Source organism: Lissotriton helveticus, chromosome 4_1, assembly GCF_964261635.1.
Source record: "Lissotriton helveticus chromosome 4_1, aLisHel1.1, whole genome shotgun sequence".
Taxonomy (NCBI): domain Eukaryota; kingdom Metazoa; phylum Chordata; class Amphibia; order Caudata; family Salamandridae; genus Lissotriton; species Lissotriton helveticus.
In genome coordinates this window covers 965,294,105-965,314,699 of record NC_136063.1, presented here as the reverse complement: position 1 = coordinate 965,314,699, position 20,595 = coordinate 965,294,105, and the positions used below count along the sequence as shown (strand labels likewise).

The 20,595-nt window shown below is 46.3% G+C and overlaps 1 protein-coding gene across 5 annotated transcripts in view; it reads right to left on the bottom strand.

Moving 5' to 3' along the window:
• RPRD1A (regulation of nuclear pre-mRNA domain containing 1A) overlaps positions 1-20,273 on the bottom strand; it is a 346,882-nt gene extending 326,609 nt beyond the window's left edge. For 4 of the 5 annotated variants that reach the window (XM_078687586.1, XM_078687585.1, XM_078687584.1 and 1 more), the window contains exon 1: positions 19,801-20,172. In XM_078687586.1, coding sequence (XP_078543712.1) covers positions 19,801-19,951 — 151 coding nt within the window. In that variant the 5' untranslated portion in view covers positions 19,952-20,172. Of the gene's footprint in view, positions 1-19,800 lie in introns of all 5 variants that reach the window. The other variant, XM_078687582.1, reaches the window with a different exon arrangement.
• Positions 20,274-20,595: the final 322 nt, after the last annotated feature.

Sequence of the window (20,595 nt, the reverse complement as noted above, 5' to 3'; positions counted from 1 at the left end):
TTTTCGGGATCGAGGGAGAGGTCGGAGGAAGGGGAGGGGAAGGGACAGGGCAAGGCTTTGAGTGTCTGAGAGCTGGGATGAGGCTCGTGGGAGGGGTGTCCCTGTCGGCATGTCGCATCTGTGAGTTTGCTGGGGAGGGATCCCATAAGGGAGCTCGGTAACGTTATCCGTAAGGAGCTGAGGGATACGGTAGGTGTGGGAAGTAGGATGGCTGGCATGGGGAATTGAGGGTGTGGTTAGAGTTTTTTGTTGTGGTCGGTTGGCTGTAAGCGTGCTTGGAATGCGGCGGGGAGAAGAGGAGCGTAGAGGGCCGCATCGGTATCACGGAAGGGAGGATCAAGGGCTTCTCTGTTGGTTGTGGATGAGGGAGAGGTGCGGATTGGGGCGGGGTGAGGTAGGGTTGGGGGGTTGGGAGGGCTGATCTTAATGCGGGAAATAGGGAGTCGAAAGCTTCAAGGTTCTCATTATTAGCCTGAATGAGGACCGTGCTGTTTGTGTAGATGGTCACGGATGTGTACCCTCTTCCAGCTGAGCTCATAGGGAGTATAGAGGTTAGTATGCAACTGTGGGAAGTGGATGTGGTTTTGGCGATATACAGTTGCGTTCTGATCAAGGAGATCCATCCAGTCTTCCAGTCTCTCAGTGTGGAATATAAGGTCCATCTTAATCGGACCATTGGAGGCAGAGTGGTAGATGTCTGATTAGGGTTTCTTTGTGTTGGCGGATAAGTTTCTGTTTGAAAATGCGTCTTATTTTAGTAGAGAGGTGAGGTGGGACGATGATGGTGAAAGAGTTCCGGCTGTGGGGTTTTAGGTGGGTAGTTAGGACTTGGGAGGGAAGGGAAGGCGAGTCCTGAGCCATCGTGACGCTAATGTGAGCGGAAGGGTGCAAGTGTAGGGGGGGTGACGGGATGAGAACGGGGGGGGTGGCAGGATGAGGCGGGGTGGCGGGGAGGGGGGCTGCTAGGGCTAAACGCCGGCGCGGCTCACCTGTATCTGTATTACGGAGTCCTGTGGATCAATATAGCTGGAATTCTTGGGCCGGACAGTCCTTGTGGACCACCATTATAAGGTCCGGTGCGGGAGAGTGGTGGTTTAGTTCTTAGGAAGGGGCTGCTGGGTGGCGGGAGAAGGCAAGAGTCAGGTCGCCAGGGTTTAACGCCGGCGCAACTCACCTGTGCCAGTGCCATGGAGTCCCGTTGGTCCTGTGGGTAGTAACTGGTGTTCTCAGGCCGGAGGGATCTTGGTGTCAGCTAATACAAGGACAGGCGCGGGTGTTAGTGGCTATATTATGAAGACGGGGCTGCTAGGTGGAGGGAGAAGGCAGGAGTTAGGTCGCCTGGGCTTAGCGCCGGTGTGATTCTTTAGTGCCTGTGCAATGGAGTCCAGCAAATCAACGAGACTGGGGTCCTCGGGCCGGAGTGCCCGCGCTGTCCGCCATTGTGAGGCCAGGCGTGGAGGTGGCTAACTGCGAGAATCAGTCCGCTCTGCCGCGTGAATCAGTCTGTGTGGTGGTGGTGGTGGCGGATCTCTTTTTTTCTGTGTGGCAGACACAGCTGAGGTCGATCCAGGGTACTCCAGTGAGGCTCCGGTCAAATAAGGGGCGGTCCAGGCGGCTCCAGTTGTTGTGTTTCTATCTAGGACCCTAATTCGATATTCCCGATTTATGCCCTTAAGTGGTTATAATAAATAATATCCTTATAAAGGCATTAGAATCATATCCATATTTAGTAATAGCCCATGCAGTCCAAATACGGCAAGGCTACTCCCCTAGACTCCTAGAAAGTACAACGCGTTCTTTAAACAAACCAAGCCTCCAGCAGCCCGGGAAATCCCCCTGCTCTTGTTTTGATTTGCACAAGAACTCCTAGAGTCCAGCAAGAACTGTTAGTTCTTAGTGACGTCTTATGTCCAACCTTACGTCAAACCCGGCACCTTCCAGGTATAAATATACCAACGTTGCCTTAAGCAAACACACAGTGGTTTGGAGCAGAGCGGCTATCTACTTACCTGAAGCCAAGCTGATGAGAGAAGCCAAAGGAAGCCGCTCCTCCCTTTTGACGTACTGAGAGAGACGCTGTCTTGTTCTCCAGCCGAGAAAATCCAGCTCCGGTGTTTCCAGTCAACCTTGCGGGTTTGCTGGGAGATCGATTCCTGAGAGAGAGATACAAGACCTCCTACATTTTATTATCAAGGTACGGAGCTGACTAAACCCTTAAAGAGAATTCTTGATTCAGATTCTTGGCAAAAGCCAACTTAACTTAAACTGCAACTTACTTACTCCTTCCCACGTATTAGGCTTAGGTCAGGTACACCGGGGTAGGCGTACCTTAGAAGCACCAGTTGAGTACGTTAGTCAATGTTTTTATGTATGTATATATTTTATCCATTTTAAAGTATCATATGGCTAAGAAACCATATCAATGCTTTTTCAGTATTATTTCATAATACTCCTTTTACTGTACGCACTTTACTTCATGATAAGTATTGCAATTGTGGCAACTCATTTCTCTTGCATGAGAAAGAAGACTGCTCAATAAATAACACCTTTTATTGAAAACACCCGTCTCTATTTCTCTGCACTCTGGTGAAACTAAGTATGCACGATTGACTGAGTGAAATAACCGTCTATTGTTTTCACACGACTCTAGAGATACACTCTTTATTCTGAGGGAGCAAAGTTGTCATGTTTATGCGGTTGTCAGAAACGAATCCCTTCTTGTCTAAATCAGGACGGTTAACTGAACATTCGAGAAAGTTTCTAGTGACCTCTGAGCTAGCTGGCAAAACTAATTAAGTCTAATATAGTCAGTAGAGACCTAGTCGACCTCAGTCCTACGTCTACACTGCTGTTTATATTATTCCAATGCGCAGAGCCTATTGGGAATATAGTAACTACACTACACAGTGAGGCTCCGATCAGGAGGAGTCCTCACGATCCGCCATTTTGAGGCCAGGCATGGAGGTGCCGAACTGTGAGACGTGTTGAATAAGGGGGGGTTTTACCCAATAAAGTCACTAGGGACCTGGGTGCTATATGGTACAAAATAAGGGGTCCCAGTAACAGTATCACAAATAGACAAACAACACACTTTATATCACACTATATAAAAATTCACAAACTAATAATTGGACACACTGTTATTTATTCACAATGCGCATGTTCATATTTCTTTATAACCAATTTTTTAACATATTTGTTGTAGTGCTCCAGGAGAGGGAAGGTGAGGGACAGTGAAGGTAGGGAGGGAATGTGCAAGATAGGTCATTCGTGACATAAATAACAATTTATGATTCTTGAAAAATCAATAGGTCTGGCTTCAGAGCCCTGAGCCAGTATAATAAATGAGTTATAAATACTCATCATTTAAAAAGGGAAACCATAATGACGATGCTACAAATTAATGAGTAGAATGGTGGTTGCATTGACTGGTAGAAGGTATTAGCTGTCGACGTTTCGACCCCAGATGTATTGCTAGGTATACGTCACACCTTAAAGTAGGGTCTTCATCAGGACGAAAGGCCCTGGGGGACACTGGTTTCTCATGGAAGGTAGGGCTGAATAGCTCACAACTGAAACAAGGAGAGCGGGGAGCATCAATAGATCCAGTCAAGGTTATCAGGATCGATATTCAAGGAGTTCTCATGAAACACTTGCAAAAAGGTGTCAATTGATCACCTATATTCACAGCAGTGTAGTGTAGTATCTTTGCTGGATAGTTTGAACAACACCGCTGGCTTATTTCTATCGGCATTGAAGGCCACCTTCTCCCGGTGTTTACTCAGGGTATACGGTGATAAGTGCAGAAAGGCGCATGCGCTTCTTGTGTTCGGTGAACGTTGTATATAGCTGCTTGCTCCCCGCGTCTGGTAGACGTGAGACGTGGGCAGCTTAGGGGAAGTGCGGCGTGTGTGGCGGACAACAGTGGAGGCCGATATAGGGTGCTCCAGTGAGGCTCTGGTCGAGTAAAGGACGGTCCAGGCGGCTCCAGTGAGGCTCCGATCAGGAGAAGTCCCCATGATCCGCCATTTTGAGGCCAGGCGTGGAGGTGTCGAGCTGCGAGACTCGGGCAGCTTAGGGGAAGTGCGGTGTGTGTGGCGGACATCAGCGGAGGTCGCTCCAGGGTGGCTCCGGTGAAGCTCCGGTCAGGTAAGAGGCGATCCAGGCGACTCCAGTGAGGCTCCGATCAGGAGGAGTCCTCACGATCCGCCATTTTGAGGCCAGGCATGGAGGTGCCGAGCTGTGAGATGCGGGCAGCTTAGGGGGAGTGCGGCGTGTGTGGCGGATAGCAGCGGAGGTCAATCCAGGGTGCTCCAGTGATGCTCCGGTCGAGTACAGGACGGACCAGGCGGCTCCTGTGAGGCTCCGATCAGGAGGAGTCCTCACGATCCACCATTTTGAGGCCAGGCGTGGAGGTGTCGAGCTGCGAGACTCGGGCAGCTTAGAGGAAGTTCAGCGTGTGTGTCGGACAATAGCGGGTGTTGATCCAGGGTGGCTCCGGTGAGGTTCCGGTCGAGTAAGGGACGGTCCAGGCGGCACCAGTGAGGCTCCGATCAGGAGGAGTCTTCACGATCCACCATTTTTAGTCCAGGCGTGGAGGTACCGAGCTTTGAGACGCGGGCAGCTTGGGGGAAGTGAATCAGTCTATGCAGAGGCGGATTTCCCTTCACTGAGTGGTGGACGTCCCAGCAGTAGCGAAGATCGAGGAGAGGTCAAGGCGGCTCCGTTAAGGCTCCTGTCCGGTGGTGTCCTGGGGTCGCATGAAGGCAGGCGAGCGCCGATCACCTGAGGGAGAGATCCGGCGAGCAGACCCTGTTTTTCAAAGCGTGAGTCAGGCTGCACTTTTTGAATCAGGGGATCCGGTGCGGGGCCAGGAGCTTGGTGGGGGGGCCTCGTAGGGGGGGGACCAATTGGGGGGGCACTGCTAGAATAATAATTGTCCGTGCCAACAGTAGGCATCATCACTAACAGACAGTGTAAGCTTAAGGTTTACAGCCTTGGCGGTTGCTGGATAAAAGCAAGTTTCAGTAACAATATTAAAATCTAGACATATGGCAGCATCTCTATGACAGTGGTCTATACAAGAACTTCCACACTCCGAGCGTTTGCATGCAGTAAACATAGGTAAGCTAGTGTAGGGCATAGCTTACCAAATTTGTCTTCACCCACCTAACAACCTTATGTTACTAGGCCCATTTCATCATCAACCTTCAGTCTCAATTATTTCTTAGATTTCTACCATACCATGGTCCTCCAATGGATCTTTTTGTTGAGCTGACAGGGACTAGAATATTAGGAAACGTGAACAATTATTCTATGAGGACCTTATATAAAATAATTGTTACCTCAAACCTAATGCAAAACCTGTCTCAGCCACAAATACAAATGCATTGAGACAAGAAGTATGACCAAAGAAGAAGGAGACAGAATCAAGAAAGATAATTCATGGAAAACATTTATCTAATGCCTCCTATTGTTTGCATAGACGAGTCAAGAAAATACAGCTCAAATCAGATTTAATGACAATTATTACAAGTAGCCTCACGACACAAACGTCATAGTGCCAGCTGCTGCTGTACAACAGTGGTGATAGATGCAGCTACTACAGTAGTTGTAGTTCCTGCTTTGGAGTGGGATGTAACGGAAGCAGCATGTGTGTCACATAAGAGTACTACCTTTTTTTTATCCCCCGGACCACTGCAAAAGATATTGTAAATATAATTTTATATAAATATAATCCCATCAGACAGTGTGGAGCTACTTAAATCAACACTAAAAGACCATGCCTTATCAAGCTGAATTCCTTGTAGGAGTCAATTTAAATTGTATGACTACATCACAGGTCCCAGAATCGAGATTCTGTTGTCAGTGTATATCTGTTTTCTCAGGACACCACAGCCTAAACTGGCCCAAATTTAACATTAAAGGACGCCTGTATATGTATTGTTACCCAACACCAGTCAGCCTGGGCTCCTCATTTTAGGAACGGCTGAACTGGGCGACGAAAAATATTTATTTTAATATACCAGGTGACAGACCCGGTCAAAAAGCCCCAGCAGACCCCAACCAAATTCAGAGAAGTCCCCATAAAAAAAATTAGGAAAAACAACAAGGGAGATGCATTTGCTGCAGCAATATTCAGTTTAACCTGGTGTTTTCAGGAGGACAGATCCAAGCAGGAAAGTGACAGGAGTCAATACTGCTGCCAGTTCTTAGAAAAAGACCCATTAATCATCACCACTGCTTCATAAGGCTGTCACAGAATAGGAGCCCGCTGCACAAATTGTGTGCAGGAAAGATGGAAGCCAATGCCCTTCGTGTTACACATTGATGCTGCTCTCCCAGGTTTATTATTTTTACAGCAACGTTTATCACGCTGAAAAATGAGCTTCCAGCTCACATCAAGCCTCTTTTTCTATGGCATGAGCACTATCCTTAAGCAACTGGTATCTGGGACAGTCTCGAATTATAGATCCTGGATGATTAGTGGCTTGAGGCTCCCTCGATTCCAGAATACGCTTTTCATTTCCTTTTCATTCAAACGCCAAATAATAAGCAGACATATAATTCTACCTTGTGATTAGCTTTGCCCCAACTTTGAAGTGGCAGACGCCAGAAAAAAATCAATGGAATTTGGAGCTTCCATGTAGGTCTGAAATATTAAGCTATTTAATCACGTCTGTGGTGATACCAGTGTGAAAAACTGCATTAGCTACAAGGGCTGCTATCTGAGGTTTTAAAATATCTAGTAACATAGGAAAGTTGGTTGCTTTATTAGGTACAAAATGCTTTTACGTTTTATTACTGTGCTAGTTTTCAACATGTGCCAGAAGTGCTATTCTGTGCCACCTTATAAAGCAGCATTGAGACTGGATACAATATGCAAATAAACTAAATAGAACTAAGTCATATCTCCCAAATAAATTGTGTAAATCCTTTTAATATTTCAGAGTTTCTGGACATGAAGGCAATTAGAGAAATATGTGTGACAGACATCATGCCAGAGCTTCAATGGATTCATTGTCTGGGTTTAACGTATGCAGTTTTATTGTGATTGAGGGTATTTTACGGCGCGTTTGGAGCAGCGGATGTGCATGGATGGTATTGGACTACGTTAGTGTCCAATGTCTCACAGGCAATTAACTGCCTGTAATGTCAAAGCAGAACCTTCTTTGAGGTTGTAGTGTGCGAGTGGATTTCAGTAGCTTGGAAGACAAGGAAATCAGCAGAAGGTGTAGGGTTCCCAACTCCTGATAAAGATTTTGTGCTGGCCACATACTTGGAAAGTTTCCCCCCGATTGTCCATTTTCACAGCATGGGCTCCTGGGTCCAATTTTTAAGGCCCAAAGTGGTTGAGTTACCCCGTTATTACAGAACGACTTACACTGCTAATGAAGAATCAGATGAAACATCGGAAATCGCCCAGTACTGCTGGAATAATGGGTTCATTATAGTGGCTGTCAGTAGGACTGTTAAAGTGTTCAGAGTGAACTGGCAGGTGTGAGCCAACAGGATTTGAGTTGTTCTGGCCACACATGCTTACTGTTTTTAGATGCAAAGAGAGCTTTGTGAGTTTTAATGCCCCTTCAAATCAAACTTACCTTTCCCCCATTTTTAGGTCTCGCCTAGCGACGCAGCGTATGCGCTGCTCTCTTGGCTGGACGATTGTCGTCGATTTTTGTTCGGAAGGGGGACAGGAGATGTGCACGCGCCCGGACAGGCGATGTGAACGTGTACGGTCCCGGCCTTTGAGCACAACACGCACATGGCACGCTTTCACTTTCCCTCCCCCCCTCCCCCCGACGGCTCCAGATCATCTCGGAAGCTGCAAAGAAAACAAGCATTTGCAATGCAATAGGTCTCGCATTACTAAAAGTTTAAGCTATTGGCGTTGCATTATTTGCAACGCCAGTAGATCAAACTTTCAGTAATGCGAGACCTATAGCATTGCAAATGCTTGTTTAAAAGTCCAATCATTCCTCGGTAACTGAGGTTCTTCTCATACCCTGAATATATGCGGTTCAACTATACTTGCATGTGACAAGCGTTTTGGGAGTGAACTGTACAAATTCTGTGTTCACTCAAGATGCGGTACATCTCACACAAGATGATGGTTCTCTGGTGAGGGCGGAGGTAATTACAGTTTCTCTGTTCATGTACGTCTGATGTCTGGGTTGCAACAAATAGAAAAGCTAATATTAACTGTTGAGCATCGGTTTTATCAGATTCCAAGATGTTTATTTCCTTTCCTTGAGTAACAGCACTGTAGTATGATCAAACAAGTTACATGTCGGCAGCTTCTAAGTGCTGGAACCAACAAGTGTTCATGCTGCTATTAATTGTCCTGTTTCTTCGACCTCCGAGGGATAAAAGGAGGAGGCGGCTTTGACTGAGTTTGAACTCTTAACCTTGACATCACCTCAAGCGTCAGCCTCGAGCTCTTATTTCGCTTCTCTAAGCAACAAATTATCCGATCCATAAGTTAAGTGCCACTACATTTGGCAATATTAACATGATGCCCTCTCGTGGATTCAGAAGGTTGGAGAGCTGTCGGGACATCGCCAATCCAATTACAATGGTTAGGTTCCGAGGATGGCGAGGAAACAGAGTGGGGGCTACGAGAGCGCAAGGGGTGCCACCGAACATGAGACCGGAGGGCTATAGGGGAAACCTACAAAGCGACAAACAGGTTGCAAGGAGTTCATAGGGAAAGCAAGGGCGAGCCGCTGCGAGAGAGTAAAGGTGTGAGGACAGGGCAGAACAAAAGATGGCTATAGGGGCAAAGACATCTATATGGATTGCTACTGGACTGTTGAGGAACGACAGGACGAGAGTGGTACAGAGGAAATGGGACAGCGTGAGGGGCACCCAACTGGGACTATTGGGGTACTGGGACCACAGGGCAAGGAGATAGCGAGACAACCTGAAGCACGAACAAATGAGTGGAGTACTAGCGGGGCGGGGGTAATCACCTACGGGAACCCAAGGGAAGGGACAGGGCTTCAGCATACTGAAGGCTACAGGATGACACAGGAGCGTGTGAAACACTGCAGGATGCAAAAGAACTACGGCCTAAAAACACTAGTGCAAGGAAGTGAGTGAAGCACAGGTGAGGATACTAAGGAAAGGAACACAGCTACAGGCTGGAGGTAAAGGTGAAATGCAGGGGCAAAGGATGGGATCACAGGAATTAACATTACAAAATGCTGAGTTAAGATAGATATTTGATCACGTGGGTGCCCTTCAGCAAATGTGGCTCATTAGCACTTTGCAAAGCCAGAAAGGTTGCACTTACATGAAGATTAAAGAATGTAAAGTACCACAGAACACGGGTAATGCTGTGACTGAAATAATTTCTAATGAGATCTAAATAACACCCCGCTGCAGCGGCTCCTAACATCACGTCTGCACTAGCAGTAACGCTTTTGTTCCTGCCAAATGAATTACTGAAAACCGTGACTTGAAGAAACGGTTCACAACCTCTCTTTCCTTCTTTCATTTAGTTGCTTCCCTGTACAATGGATCCAAAAAAACGGTTCACAACCTCTTTCCTTCTTTCATTTAGTTGCTTCCCTGTGAAATGGATCCAGAAAAAGAACAAGCCAGCGAGTAGTGCGCGCGCCACAGCGAGCCATGTGGTTTCAATTATCGCGTCCGTGTCTGGGCACGATAATTGAAACCATATGGAGGCTGTGCGGGTAACCGCCACCAATAGGCCATGGGCAGAGCAATGCGCCCGCCTTTGGCCAATTGCGTGCTCTCTTTGTTAAAAAGACGCATGCAAAGGCCAATAGGGTAGGACAAAAGAAAAAGCACATGCACGAGCGTGTGCGATTCTTAGGATAGTTTTGAAACCCCCTACATGAGGTCTCTCGCTGTGCTGCGCACTGCAACACTAGGCGCAAGACCTAAAAACTTGTATGGGTGAATTTGACACGTATGGACTTTGTACGTTTTGAGAACTCAGTGGGTAGCATCAGATTTTACCAGTGGCGTCTTCTTTAGTGAATCAGGTTACTTGGCGCACCAACATCACCTCTATATTTAATGTGTTTTTAATATATTCTCAGGGAAATTGTTCCTGCGCCAAGCGTGTTTTTCAGCTCCACTGTACATTTCCAAGGGCTGGCTGCTGAAACATGTCCATGGAACGAGTTTAGAAGCAGGGCTCAAGTTTCCACGTGTTGGGCAAACGTAAGGAGCACTCGAACTGCATTTGGAATTCACAGTTTAGCTTCGCCTGGCACTAATTTTAAAACGGGCAGTGCACACGCGCACCCCTGAAGGTTTTGTGGACAGTGTTAGGGAGCACATGGTGTTAATTGATTTCACCAGCATAAGCATTCATTTCCACAGGGGTGTAACTTCCATATTGGTAGCAGGTGGAGTGGCACCGGGGCACACTGAACCCTTGCTATTGCTGAATTTCAGAATGTAAACAGCGGCCAAGGGGCCCATTTGCCTCCTTGCACTTGATACATTGGCTACGTCACTGACAACACAACATTAGGACTCCTATTTCACGGTCGTACCACAGAATACTAAGCTTGAGACCACGCCATTGACCTCCCTGTCATAAGTGTTACTTCTGTGGTAACTTTTGTCATTGTTTATTTCTGTGCTGTGTATGAAGTCATTTGTTTCACGAGTCCCGAAGCAAGCAGACAAGTACAATGACCAGAATGTTGGTGATAGAAAACAGGTGTGCAATCTTTCCTCGTTCCGACCCCCACATCTTTTAAATCAAAACACTCAAAAAATGAATAAAACCAGTTCATACTTTTGCAGCAGAAGGTGCATCTAAGAAAATAGGTGGACACATTGGTGTTCACACAATGCTCCAGTGATAATGGACAGACCTCATCCCTGCTGTTATCGTCTTTATTTAAGCGTCATTGCCTTCTGTTGAGGTCATTAACAGTTGTTAAATACTCATTGTGCCTTTGTGGGCCAAGCTGAAGGCTGGGCTGTGAAATGATGAAACAGGCAATTAACAGATATAACTGACCTTGGAATTATTGACCAGGGAAGGCTGTGACTCCAAGCATGTTAAGCCCCCATCACAGTGCCAGTCTCAGCCATGCATGCAGCAAGTTAAAACATATTGTGTGTGGCCGCCACCTTTCTCTAGGCCGGGCCACCTGCAGCGAGAGAGCTAGCGCCACAAAACTCCACATCCCTCCAGATGTCGCAGTCCTAGACACTGCATTTAATTACTTCACAGCATCCCAGCTTTACCCCGAGCCCCAGCACAGCAGTGCGTCAGAGAGGCCTACGGCCCGGCCTCTGATTCTGGAAGCCACTGCCCTGTGTTTGTTTATTGGCTCTCTACTCTCTATCGTACCCATAATGCAACTCTTCTCAGGCTGGCCCTCACTTTGTATCTGCACACTCACAATATCAGCCCACCAGGGATCATTAAGTACATAATTAATTTTCTTTCACTCGCATTTTTACCATCGTTTTACTTGCAGAGCACTGGTCTTTAAAAACACATATCATCACATGTGGCAATACCCAGTTTAGTCTTCTATTTGACCATGCTCATTTTTACGCAAATTCCTCCTAAAATCTTTTGGCAACATGAGGTGAAAGGGAGCACATTGGTTGCTCCCTGCAAATAATTAACCTGCCACTAACAAACATGGCACCATGTTTTTGCTCTCTGACCGTTGTTATGCTAATGTTAACATTAACGTCAGTGCTGCTGCTGTTCCTTTCCCCAATTAATGCCTGGAAATGTAAAGCAGGCAATAAAAGATGGCATGAGAGAGGGGCCCCGTCCTGCTGCTGCCAGGTTTTGGGGATTAGACAGTTCGGCCTTTGTGGGGAGTGTTTGTTTTTTCCGCCTGCTGTCTGGTAGCCTGTTTCCTTGGATGGACTGTAAGGGCAGGAGGTGACTGTGCACAGACCAGGGTTGTGAGTGAAGGTCCCAAATGAACTGCATATTATGTAGTCAAAGCTTGGTATCCGGTTCCTAAATGTTGTTCTAGGAGGCCTAAATCATATTTACGCAAGGATAAAGCTGTAATCTCTCCATACATGCACATTTGACATATATGTGAATACCGTAAGCCAAATATGAATACCCCTTAAACAGAACTACAGGATGCATGTAGTAGGCATGCTGTATTCATGTAGGGACTTGAAGCTCCGCCCATATTTTTCATTTGCTTGTGTCATTGTCCACTCTAAACTGTGGCTGTTGATTGGTCAACACGCTCAGCAGTCCCTCCTTAGTACCACCTTGTCTCATTTTGTAAACTCCCATGGCGACATCCCCTGTTACACGTGTTGTTACTTGGCTGGCTTTAATTACAGCCTCTGAGCACTATTTTCTCAAATAGTTTTGTAGGACACGCTCTCTCCAAACTCTTTTTTAAAAAAACATTTTGATAGCACCGGCGGCAAATGCATTTGCTATGCAATAGGTCTCATTTACGAGAGTTTGAGCTATTGGCATTGTAAATGACTGTCTTTTATTTATCGGTTTTAAAAACAAGACATAAATAAAAGGCATTGTCATTTACAATGGCAAAAGCTCAAACTCTTGTAAATGCGAGACCTATTGCATTGCAAATGCTTTTTTTTTGGGGGGGGGGGGTGTACATTGTGGAGTAATTGCGTTTAGTAGCCCCCTTTCCAAAGACTAAACAAAATGAAATGGCTAGACTGAAATACCCAAATTGGCTGAATTAAATGCACTTTTAATATATATCACACACACACACCCTCTCTATTGGCACAGAAGTAGAAGTGGCCACTATTAGTCACAACTTGAGCGAGGCACCAACATCTTGCATTTAATGCGAATTTTAGCACAATGGACAAACTGGTTTAATTTTTATATTCACAGATCCACGATGGCACCCACTTTGAATTCTTTCTTGGATCCACAAGAGTAGTGTGGCTCCACAGGGTCACATCTACAGATGCCTGTTTAGAGATACGGGTCTCCTGAGGCAATTTTTAAAGGCAGAATCAGCCTAACTATACGCTTCTTAACCCCTTGCATGCTCATGACGGAACGGTTCCGACATCAGCGTCGGTGCTCCGGTGCTGATGACGGAACATTTCCGTCATGAGCCAATACAGTTTTAAACCCTTCAGCACTGCAGCGAAATTCGCGCAGCACTGAAGGGGTTAAACTCTTGCCTGATGCAAGGATGCTTCTTTAATTTCGTTAGAGCCCCTATGCAAATGTTTGTGCAATCCTGGAAACATGGAGGAGTACACAAAGCATGCCTTCTACACAGATAAAAAACTAGTGTTCATGTCCTGGGTTGTAACCATGAAGCAGTGGCAGCAGCATACACATTTTGTGGGTTAACATTTTTCTGGTTTAGGAGTATTGCCTAATCCATCTACAGTTCTGCTGCTATGCAACACCCAGACCCCTGCACTGACATCCTGTGTGCATGTTGAGTGCATATATGTGGTTTGAATGGTAGCAAGACTCTGTTCTGGTGATAAGTGGGAATGGCAGGCAGCATTTTGGATAACCCCTGCTTTGACATGACCCCAGATGATGGCTAGAGTACAGTTTCCCCAGACAATGGACGGGTATTGCTTGCATTCCTGGAGCTGGATGGAGGTCCCTTCAGACACTGAAGTGTAGGAGGATCGAGACATGACTAGCCTCAAATTCTATGTAATGTAATTGACAACTTGTAGAGCACTACTAACATTTCATGAGCATCATGGCCCTAAGCGGAACCCAATGTTGGAAACATACTGGGTGGCTGCGATAAGTGAGGGAAAGGCATTAGATAAGATCTGCATAGAGTATCAGATGTTGAGAAAATCCAAGTCATTAGAGCTTTTCTGAAAAGAGTCTGGGATTAGATATGGCGGAGCTGGTTTGGGAGTTTGTTCCATGCCTTAGTGCCTATTACTGCAAGAGATTTTACTCCCTTCGAGACAAGTCTGAATGCTGGTATTCTCAACAGGTTGGCGCTGGACAACCTAAGACTCTGGGAGGGTGTGTAGCGCATGAATCTGGTTCCGAGATAGTGGGGACCCGAGGAGTGGATTATCCTGAAAGTGATTATCAGGACCTTAAACAGAACTCTTTTGTGGATTGGCAGCCAGTGGAGTGTTTCTAAAGCTGCTGATGCAGAGGACCTCCTAGGCTATTTCAGCACTAGTCGTGCTGCTGCATTTTGGACCATTTGGAGCTTGTGTAAAACTGACTTGTTTGTACTAGCGTAAAGGCTGTGAATCTTTTAGTAGGGGACTGCTGATCAGTCCTTCCTCAGGGCTGCTATTTGGTTAAAGAATTTTAGTGAATCAGCAGATTCTATTGTTAAGGGTGAGGAAGTTTCTAGGCAAAGCCTGCTCTTTTTTCCTTTCACAGACAATACCTCTGGAAGGCTGATGATAACTTGGTGCAGACTCTTCGCACTTCTTTTATGCATGTGTTTGATATTCTTGCTTGTAACCAGCATCATCACTACCTGCTAAGAGAGCCATAACTTAGCAAAGCCAGAAAATTTAATTTGGAAAGGGAACAACCACAAACCAGTTCCTAGACTTTAGAAAGTGAATCAACACTCCAGATTTGAAAAGGAGTATACATGTGAGACACTAGCCATCCTATTTCATTCAGTTCCAGGTTTGGTTATGCGCATTTATAAAGATCAATATCACCCGCGAGGGTATACTGGCGCTTAACAGGTTTGTGTGCCTAGACCAGCCTATCGTAGGTTGGTTAATGGAAAGCCAGGTCTTCAAGTTCTTGCGGAATTCAAGGAGAGAGGAGGTAGCTCTGATGTGTAGTGTGTTCCACGCTTTAAGAACACCTGTGCACCTGATTTGGTTCTATGAATGCATGGGATGTGTGCTAGTTCGAGTTCCGGGGAGATTCTTATTGGCAAAAGGATGAAGTGATCTTCAGAGTATTCTAAGAGTTGCTGTGAACGAGGGTTGGGTGTCTGAAAACCAGCTAGGCATCTAAAAGTGAGAGGAAATCACAAGAAGCCTACATCCTGGAGAAGATGTGGGACTACGTAGCACTGAGAAGCAGGCCGGCTCAAGGAGAAAGGAGACTGGCTTTTTCTGATGGAGGAGACTGTCCAGGAGAAACCCAGACATGCTCTCAGTGTATGGATCACCTACAACAACTGGCTTGTGCCAGGAGCAAAATCAGTGCAGACCCAAGCTGTAAGGGGTCAGCGGGTTAAAATACATAATGACCTACGTAAAGCATTGTTAACCCCAAGATACAGCATGCTGTGGGGAATCCCTGCAGCATGATCAGCGGGACTTCTTCTGCCACTGCTTTAATGAGCTCTGTGACCTGGAAGGATCACTGTTGAAACAGAGGACCTACCCCTAAGCCAGGCAGCCACAACTGCCGAAACAAAACACCTGATACCAAGGCATGATGAGGTCTGTCCATTCTCTGAGGCTAGATCTGAGAAGCTGGGTCACTGCCTGCAATCTAGCATCAACTGACAAAGACGTTGTGTGATCACAGAGACAGATCTACCAATTTCTGTGACCCAGCAAGAAGGTAAAACAGGGCCTGGAATCAAAGACTGAGACTGTATCTTGGATAGAAGTGGGCGAGCCAGCAAATTAACAGGGCAAGCTGAAACACAGCAGAGCCAAGGGTCTGGCTCAGAGCCCGATACCCAGGACCTATTGTTTGGGGTCAAGGGCAACATGTTTTCATGTGCATTTTGTCCTTTGGACAAGGAAGCCCAACCCCTACAGCACAAACGCTTTGGCTGCCAGTTTACAGTACTACGTTATGAATGAGGGAAAGAAACTGTGTGCAGTTAAGGTAATATTTGTGTCCATGTGTAAATGCTGTTCAAACTTGTATTTATGGTTCATTAATACACAGCCTTTATAATTAGGGTGAGTGCTTCAAGTAAATGTTTCCATCTCGTACTGCACTACTGACAGTGGTTCTAGTGTAACAAGGTGTATACACATTTTCAAAGTTTAGCACTATGAGGTTATGTCTAATGCTCCCAGAATGCTCTCCGATTAGATGCAAATATTTGCGTAAGTTTCAAAGCAAGATGGATGATTCTTTGCTGTCAAAATAAAATGTACACAAAAAAGTAGGAAAAAAAACATTTCACTAAACTTTTGTAAACATTTGGTACCATTTCTTTGCAGCATAAGTTAGTAAAACGTGTTGATATGTGCTAGTATTTCCCAAAAATATTTAAACAAAAAAAATCAAAAAAAAAAATCGCTGTAACCAGTTTCAATAGGATTATGGAGAATATAAAAATAAGCTAGCATTGGCCAGTCAGCAGGTCTGAAATTGGTGGTGGGCCTTTTGGTTTTGTCAATGTGTGACTTGTTTTGGCATTGTTTTTGTAAAACCTACTTGCGTAAGCAGCCGGGCCCTCACCATTATAACAAACATTAGCAAAAGTAAAAATAGTTTTTGGTCTCAAAAAGCACACAAAGTAGTTTTGTTCAGTGCCTGAAACTACTGTGGCAATATGATCCTTGTGATAGAGCAGAATGCTGTCACTCACTGAAGCTAGTCGATAGAGAGAGAGAGAGGCAGAATTTAAATAAACACAAAAGGACATGGTTATTAATGCCAGACCATATTAGGCGCCCAATTATTAAAGAAAGTCTCAAAAGTGCACCTTCGGTATATGTCCTTGCATTAAGTGCAGATATACGGCTTTTGTGAATTCGGAAGAACTTCCAGAAGTAGGTCAAGAAATAAAATCCTGTGAACTACATTTTAGCATCAGCCAATTTGCATGTCTAGATTTGCTCATGCAAAAATCTGAGTGTTTGCAGGGTCACTTTCCCTCCAACCACTTTTCTCCCAACCCAGGAAGATGTTTTACGTCTGCCATTGTCAGGACTAAATTTTCCTCTACTTGGAGCACAGGGGGAAAAAAAGGAGGAGGCTGCCCCCCACTCAAAGACCTATATAAACAACAAGAGACTCCTCCTTCAGGACACACCTTTCATTATAAACGTGACATCTTGGGATAATCAATTTTCTTTCATTCCCTATTTATATGAATTTCATTTATGTCACAGTGTCAAATTCACGAATAAAAGACCACAGGTCAACTGCCACCTACAAACCCCACTTTCCATACAATGAAAAAATGTGAGGCGAGAGCACCTCACGGAAGAACCGCCACAAGGGGTTACTGGCTAGTGATTACCAGTTTACCCACTTATCATCATTGGTAACTCTCTCTCACTCGTGAAAGGAAGAGAAAAGAAAAGAAAGTGAAATCAACAGATCATTTCACTATTCAGGAGACACAAATAATAACTCCCATTCGTACACAAATCAACACAAACACCCCTGGTGAAAAATCAAAAGTGTAGTTTACACCACTAAAATTGAGAAGCTTGCTGGCCACTTTGACTTTTATTCTGGGCTGCAAACCTTTCAAACTAAAATTGGTTTCTGTTATACCAAACCTAATATTGAATTGCTAACATGTTTCGTTGCTGTCTTGTGTCGCAACTTCATCAGGGCTTACAGGGGTTCATCCTTTCACTCATTACACAGTGTTTTTTAGTTCAACACCTCGAGGTGGTGAAGTTACAACATACCCGCAAACCTCCTGTCAGGGTCTTCGTGTCAGCTGATCACGTTTCCCTGCGAAACCCACCGTACTGCTGGGATAAAACTGAGGTGCTGGCGGTTACCACACTCTCCAGTCCTTGGAATGAGCTCTTCTGGCCAAAAGAACTTGGGCCTTCTCCGAAACCTGCCATGGCCGTGAAAAGTCTTGTCTTGGCATCAAAATTGATGGCAAACTGTCCATGATACAACAAGTTTCGGCAGTCGTGGGAACTTGCGTTGGACTGCTGCGTAAACTATCTTCGCTCCTCTCCTTCGCCACACTTAGACGGGCAGTCTCAGCAATGATACTGTCGCGTCTAGATTATGGCATCTCTTTGTACTCTGGTCTTCCACAACAACTATTAACCAGATTGCAGGTTGTCATGAATGACGCGGCTAGATTAATCTTCAAGAAATCAAGACGAGTACACACCACGCCCCTACTGCGCGATTTACACTGGCACAGGCAGAGAATCAAGTTCAAAGGCCTCTGCATTACACATAAATCCTTGTACGGCCTAGCTCCAAGTTCCATCAAGGACCGCGTATCCAACTATGTCCCCAGTTGAATGCTTAGGTCAGCAGAGGCCCGTCTACTAGTCTGCCCCCGCTTTAAGCTGTCCTCCATGGGCGGGAGAGCCTTTTCCACATTGATTCCCCCGGTGTGGAACAGCCTCCCAGTTAACTTACGCAAGGAAGTGAACCTCCTCCTCTTTAGGCAAAAGCTGAAGACCGTGCTTTTCTCAGAAGCTTAGGGCCCAATTTAAGCCGGCCTACCCAATCAATCGAGTCCAGGTGTGCAGCGCTTAGAGACCTCTGCGTGATAATGCGCTTTATAAATTTAAATTACAATTAATGACACAGTAAAACCAAGGGCTCCTTACTATGCCCACTTGGTTCACGGTTTGTTTTTAAATGGGCATAGACATTCGCTAGGAATAAGAAGTATAGAATAGGGATTGCCCAGACCTATATTTAACACCACCGCTCCCTTCAACCTGCATTGAAGGACATTCACATGCACCATGGCAAAGGCCAGGATAAAGTAATAGATACCCGCTTGAGTTCTGCTTTTGGAGGCCTGCTGTGTACTGCAGTGCCTGCTCAGCGAGGAGCAAGCCTGGTGATGAAACATGCCACCTAGGTGGGGGAGAGTGATTGCATCCCAAGAATGGGACCATCCATTACCAATTGGTGATCCTCACTGCACCATTTCGACTCAGAATACAGTGTCATGGAAGAACAGCACACTACACTTATTTATGGATTTATCCCTTGTAAGATGTGCTGTTTTACCCCTCTTTGGTTATTTAATTATACCTGTTAATGGACATGTTGCTGAGCACGTGGGAGATAACAATATCAGCATTGGCCATGTAGCAGTTAACTGTATTAGAGGAAGCCTTCAGCCTCACAAATTAAGCGAGGGACTCGGTTTGAAATCAGTTCAAACTCGGACTCCAACAAATGTCACACCTGGTGATAAGGGCTATACCTTTAAACCGGAAGTTCATGAGTGCAAAAGGGACCAATCAGCACGCGCTATGTAATGAACACAAAAGTTAAACCATACACAAGAATAATACATTTCCATAGTTGATCTCGACAGCTGTCTCCACTATGCACTTAGTGAAATATTTGATCCGCTGCTGAGAACTCTGAAAACCTGCGAACTCTCCCATACCCGTTTTAAGGAAACATGGAAAGCCGCGCTGGCGCAATAATGTGTTGGGTCAAAAGACTCTGAACATACATTTGAGCTTTGAAGGTGCAACACAGCACGAGAATTGGGAGTGGAGGGCACCATAGGGTGTTCGGGCTACGGGGGGTGTTAGAGTCGAAACTCTACCGCCCGCTGCGCACAGCCCCTAATGCATCGGCACTGTGCATTAGGATAGGCTGTGGCAAATACTTTTGCCCTGGGAGAGATCTAAATAATGAAGGATCAGTGAACTATAGTGTTTGCGCTTGTATTCAAGGTGGGCGCTATGGTGGTGACAGAGTCCGCATGTCAGTTGGGGAAGGTGGCAGTGTTCGTGCATAGCCTGGTGGTCATATTGTGTATACCACTCTTTTTTCGCGCTGAAGGGAAGTGTGTTGTACGCTGCGGTGTGTAGTGTGTTGTACGCTGCGGTGTGTAGTGGCCTGTACAATGATGGGGTGTGCAGTGGCTTGTGAAATGATGGGGTGCATGGTACTGGCCCACCGCCCCTTACTGGCTGTTCTACCTTTGCGCAGCTCGCGCTCCCACACGGTGACGATGAGTGGAGAGTGCTTCCTGTGGTGGATGAGCCAAAGGGACAACGTCTGCACGCTCTGCTGCGAGTTGCTGAGCTCCGACAGCTTCTTCTCCAGCGCCGCCTCCGAAAACGCGGACATGCTTCCTCCCTTGCCCGGCGCCAGCGCTCAGGCGGCGGGGTCCGTGAGTGCGCAGATCCTGCTGGGCTTCTCCCAGACTTTCTCTGCACAGGTAGAACGACCCCCGAGGCTGTAGCGCCAACTGTTCCTCTCCCTCGCCCCCCCTACCCGCAGGCGCACGCCCGCCGCTGCCAGGTTACAGCCCGCTGACGGCTACGTAAGACGCCGGTACCGGTAGATATGGCGGCGGAGCCGGGAAAAGCGGCAGTGACGTCACAGCCAGGCGAACTCTCCTGCCTGCTGCGCCGAGGCCGCCCAGCTCGCGCCTGCAGCCCGGGAGACTGCTGCCGCTCGCAGGAACTTCAAATACTGTCCGATTAACCGAATGAGCCTAACATATTTCTTAGCTAAAATTATGTTTTGGGGTGACGCAGACAGCCATATGTAGGGTGACCAGGTGTCCCGGATGTGCCGGGACAGTCCCCGTTTCCCACCAGCGGTCCCGGCAGATTTCTAGAAATTTAGCTCAAGTCCCGGTTTTCAGAGAGGGTCGACCGAAAACGGTAGGAGGTGCCTTTTTGTGTTTGCTGAAGCAGGGCTAGTTAGCAGCACTTACGAGAAAGCAATTTAATTAACATGCATGCAACTGGCCTTAAACATTGCAA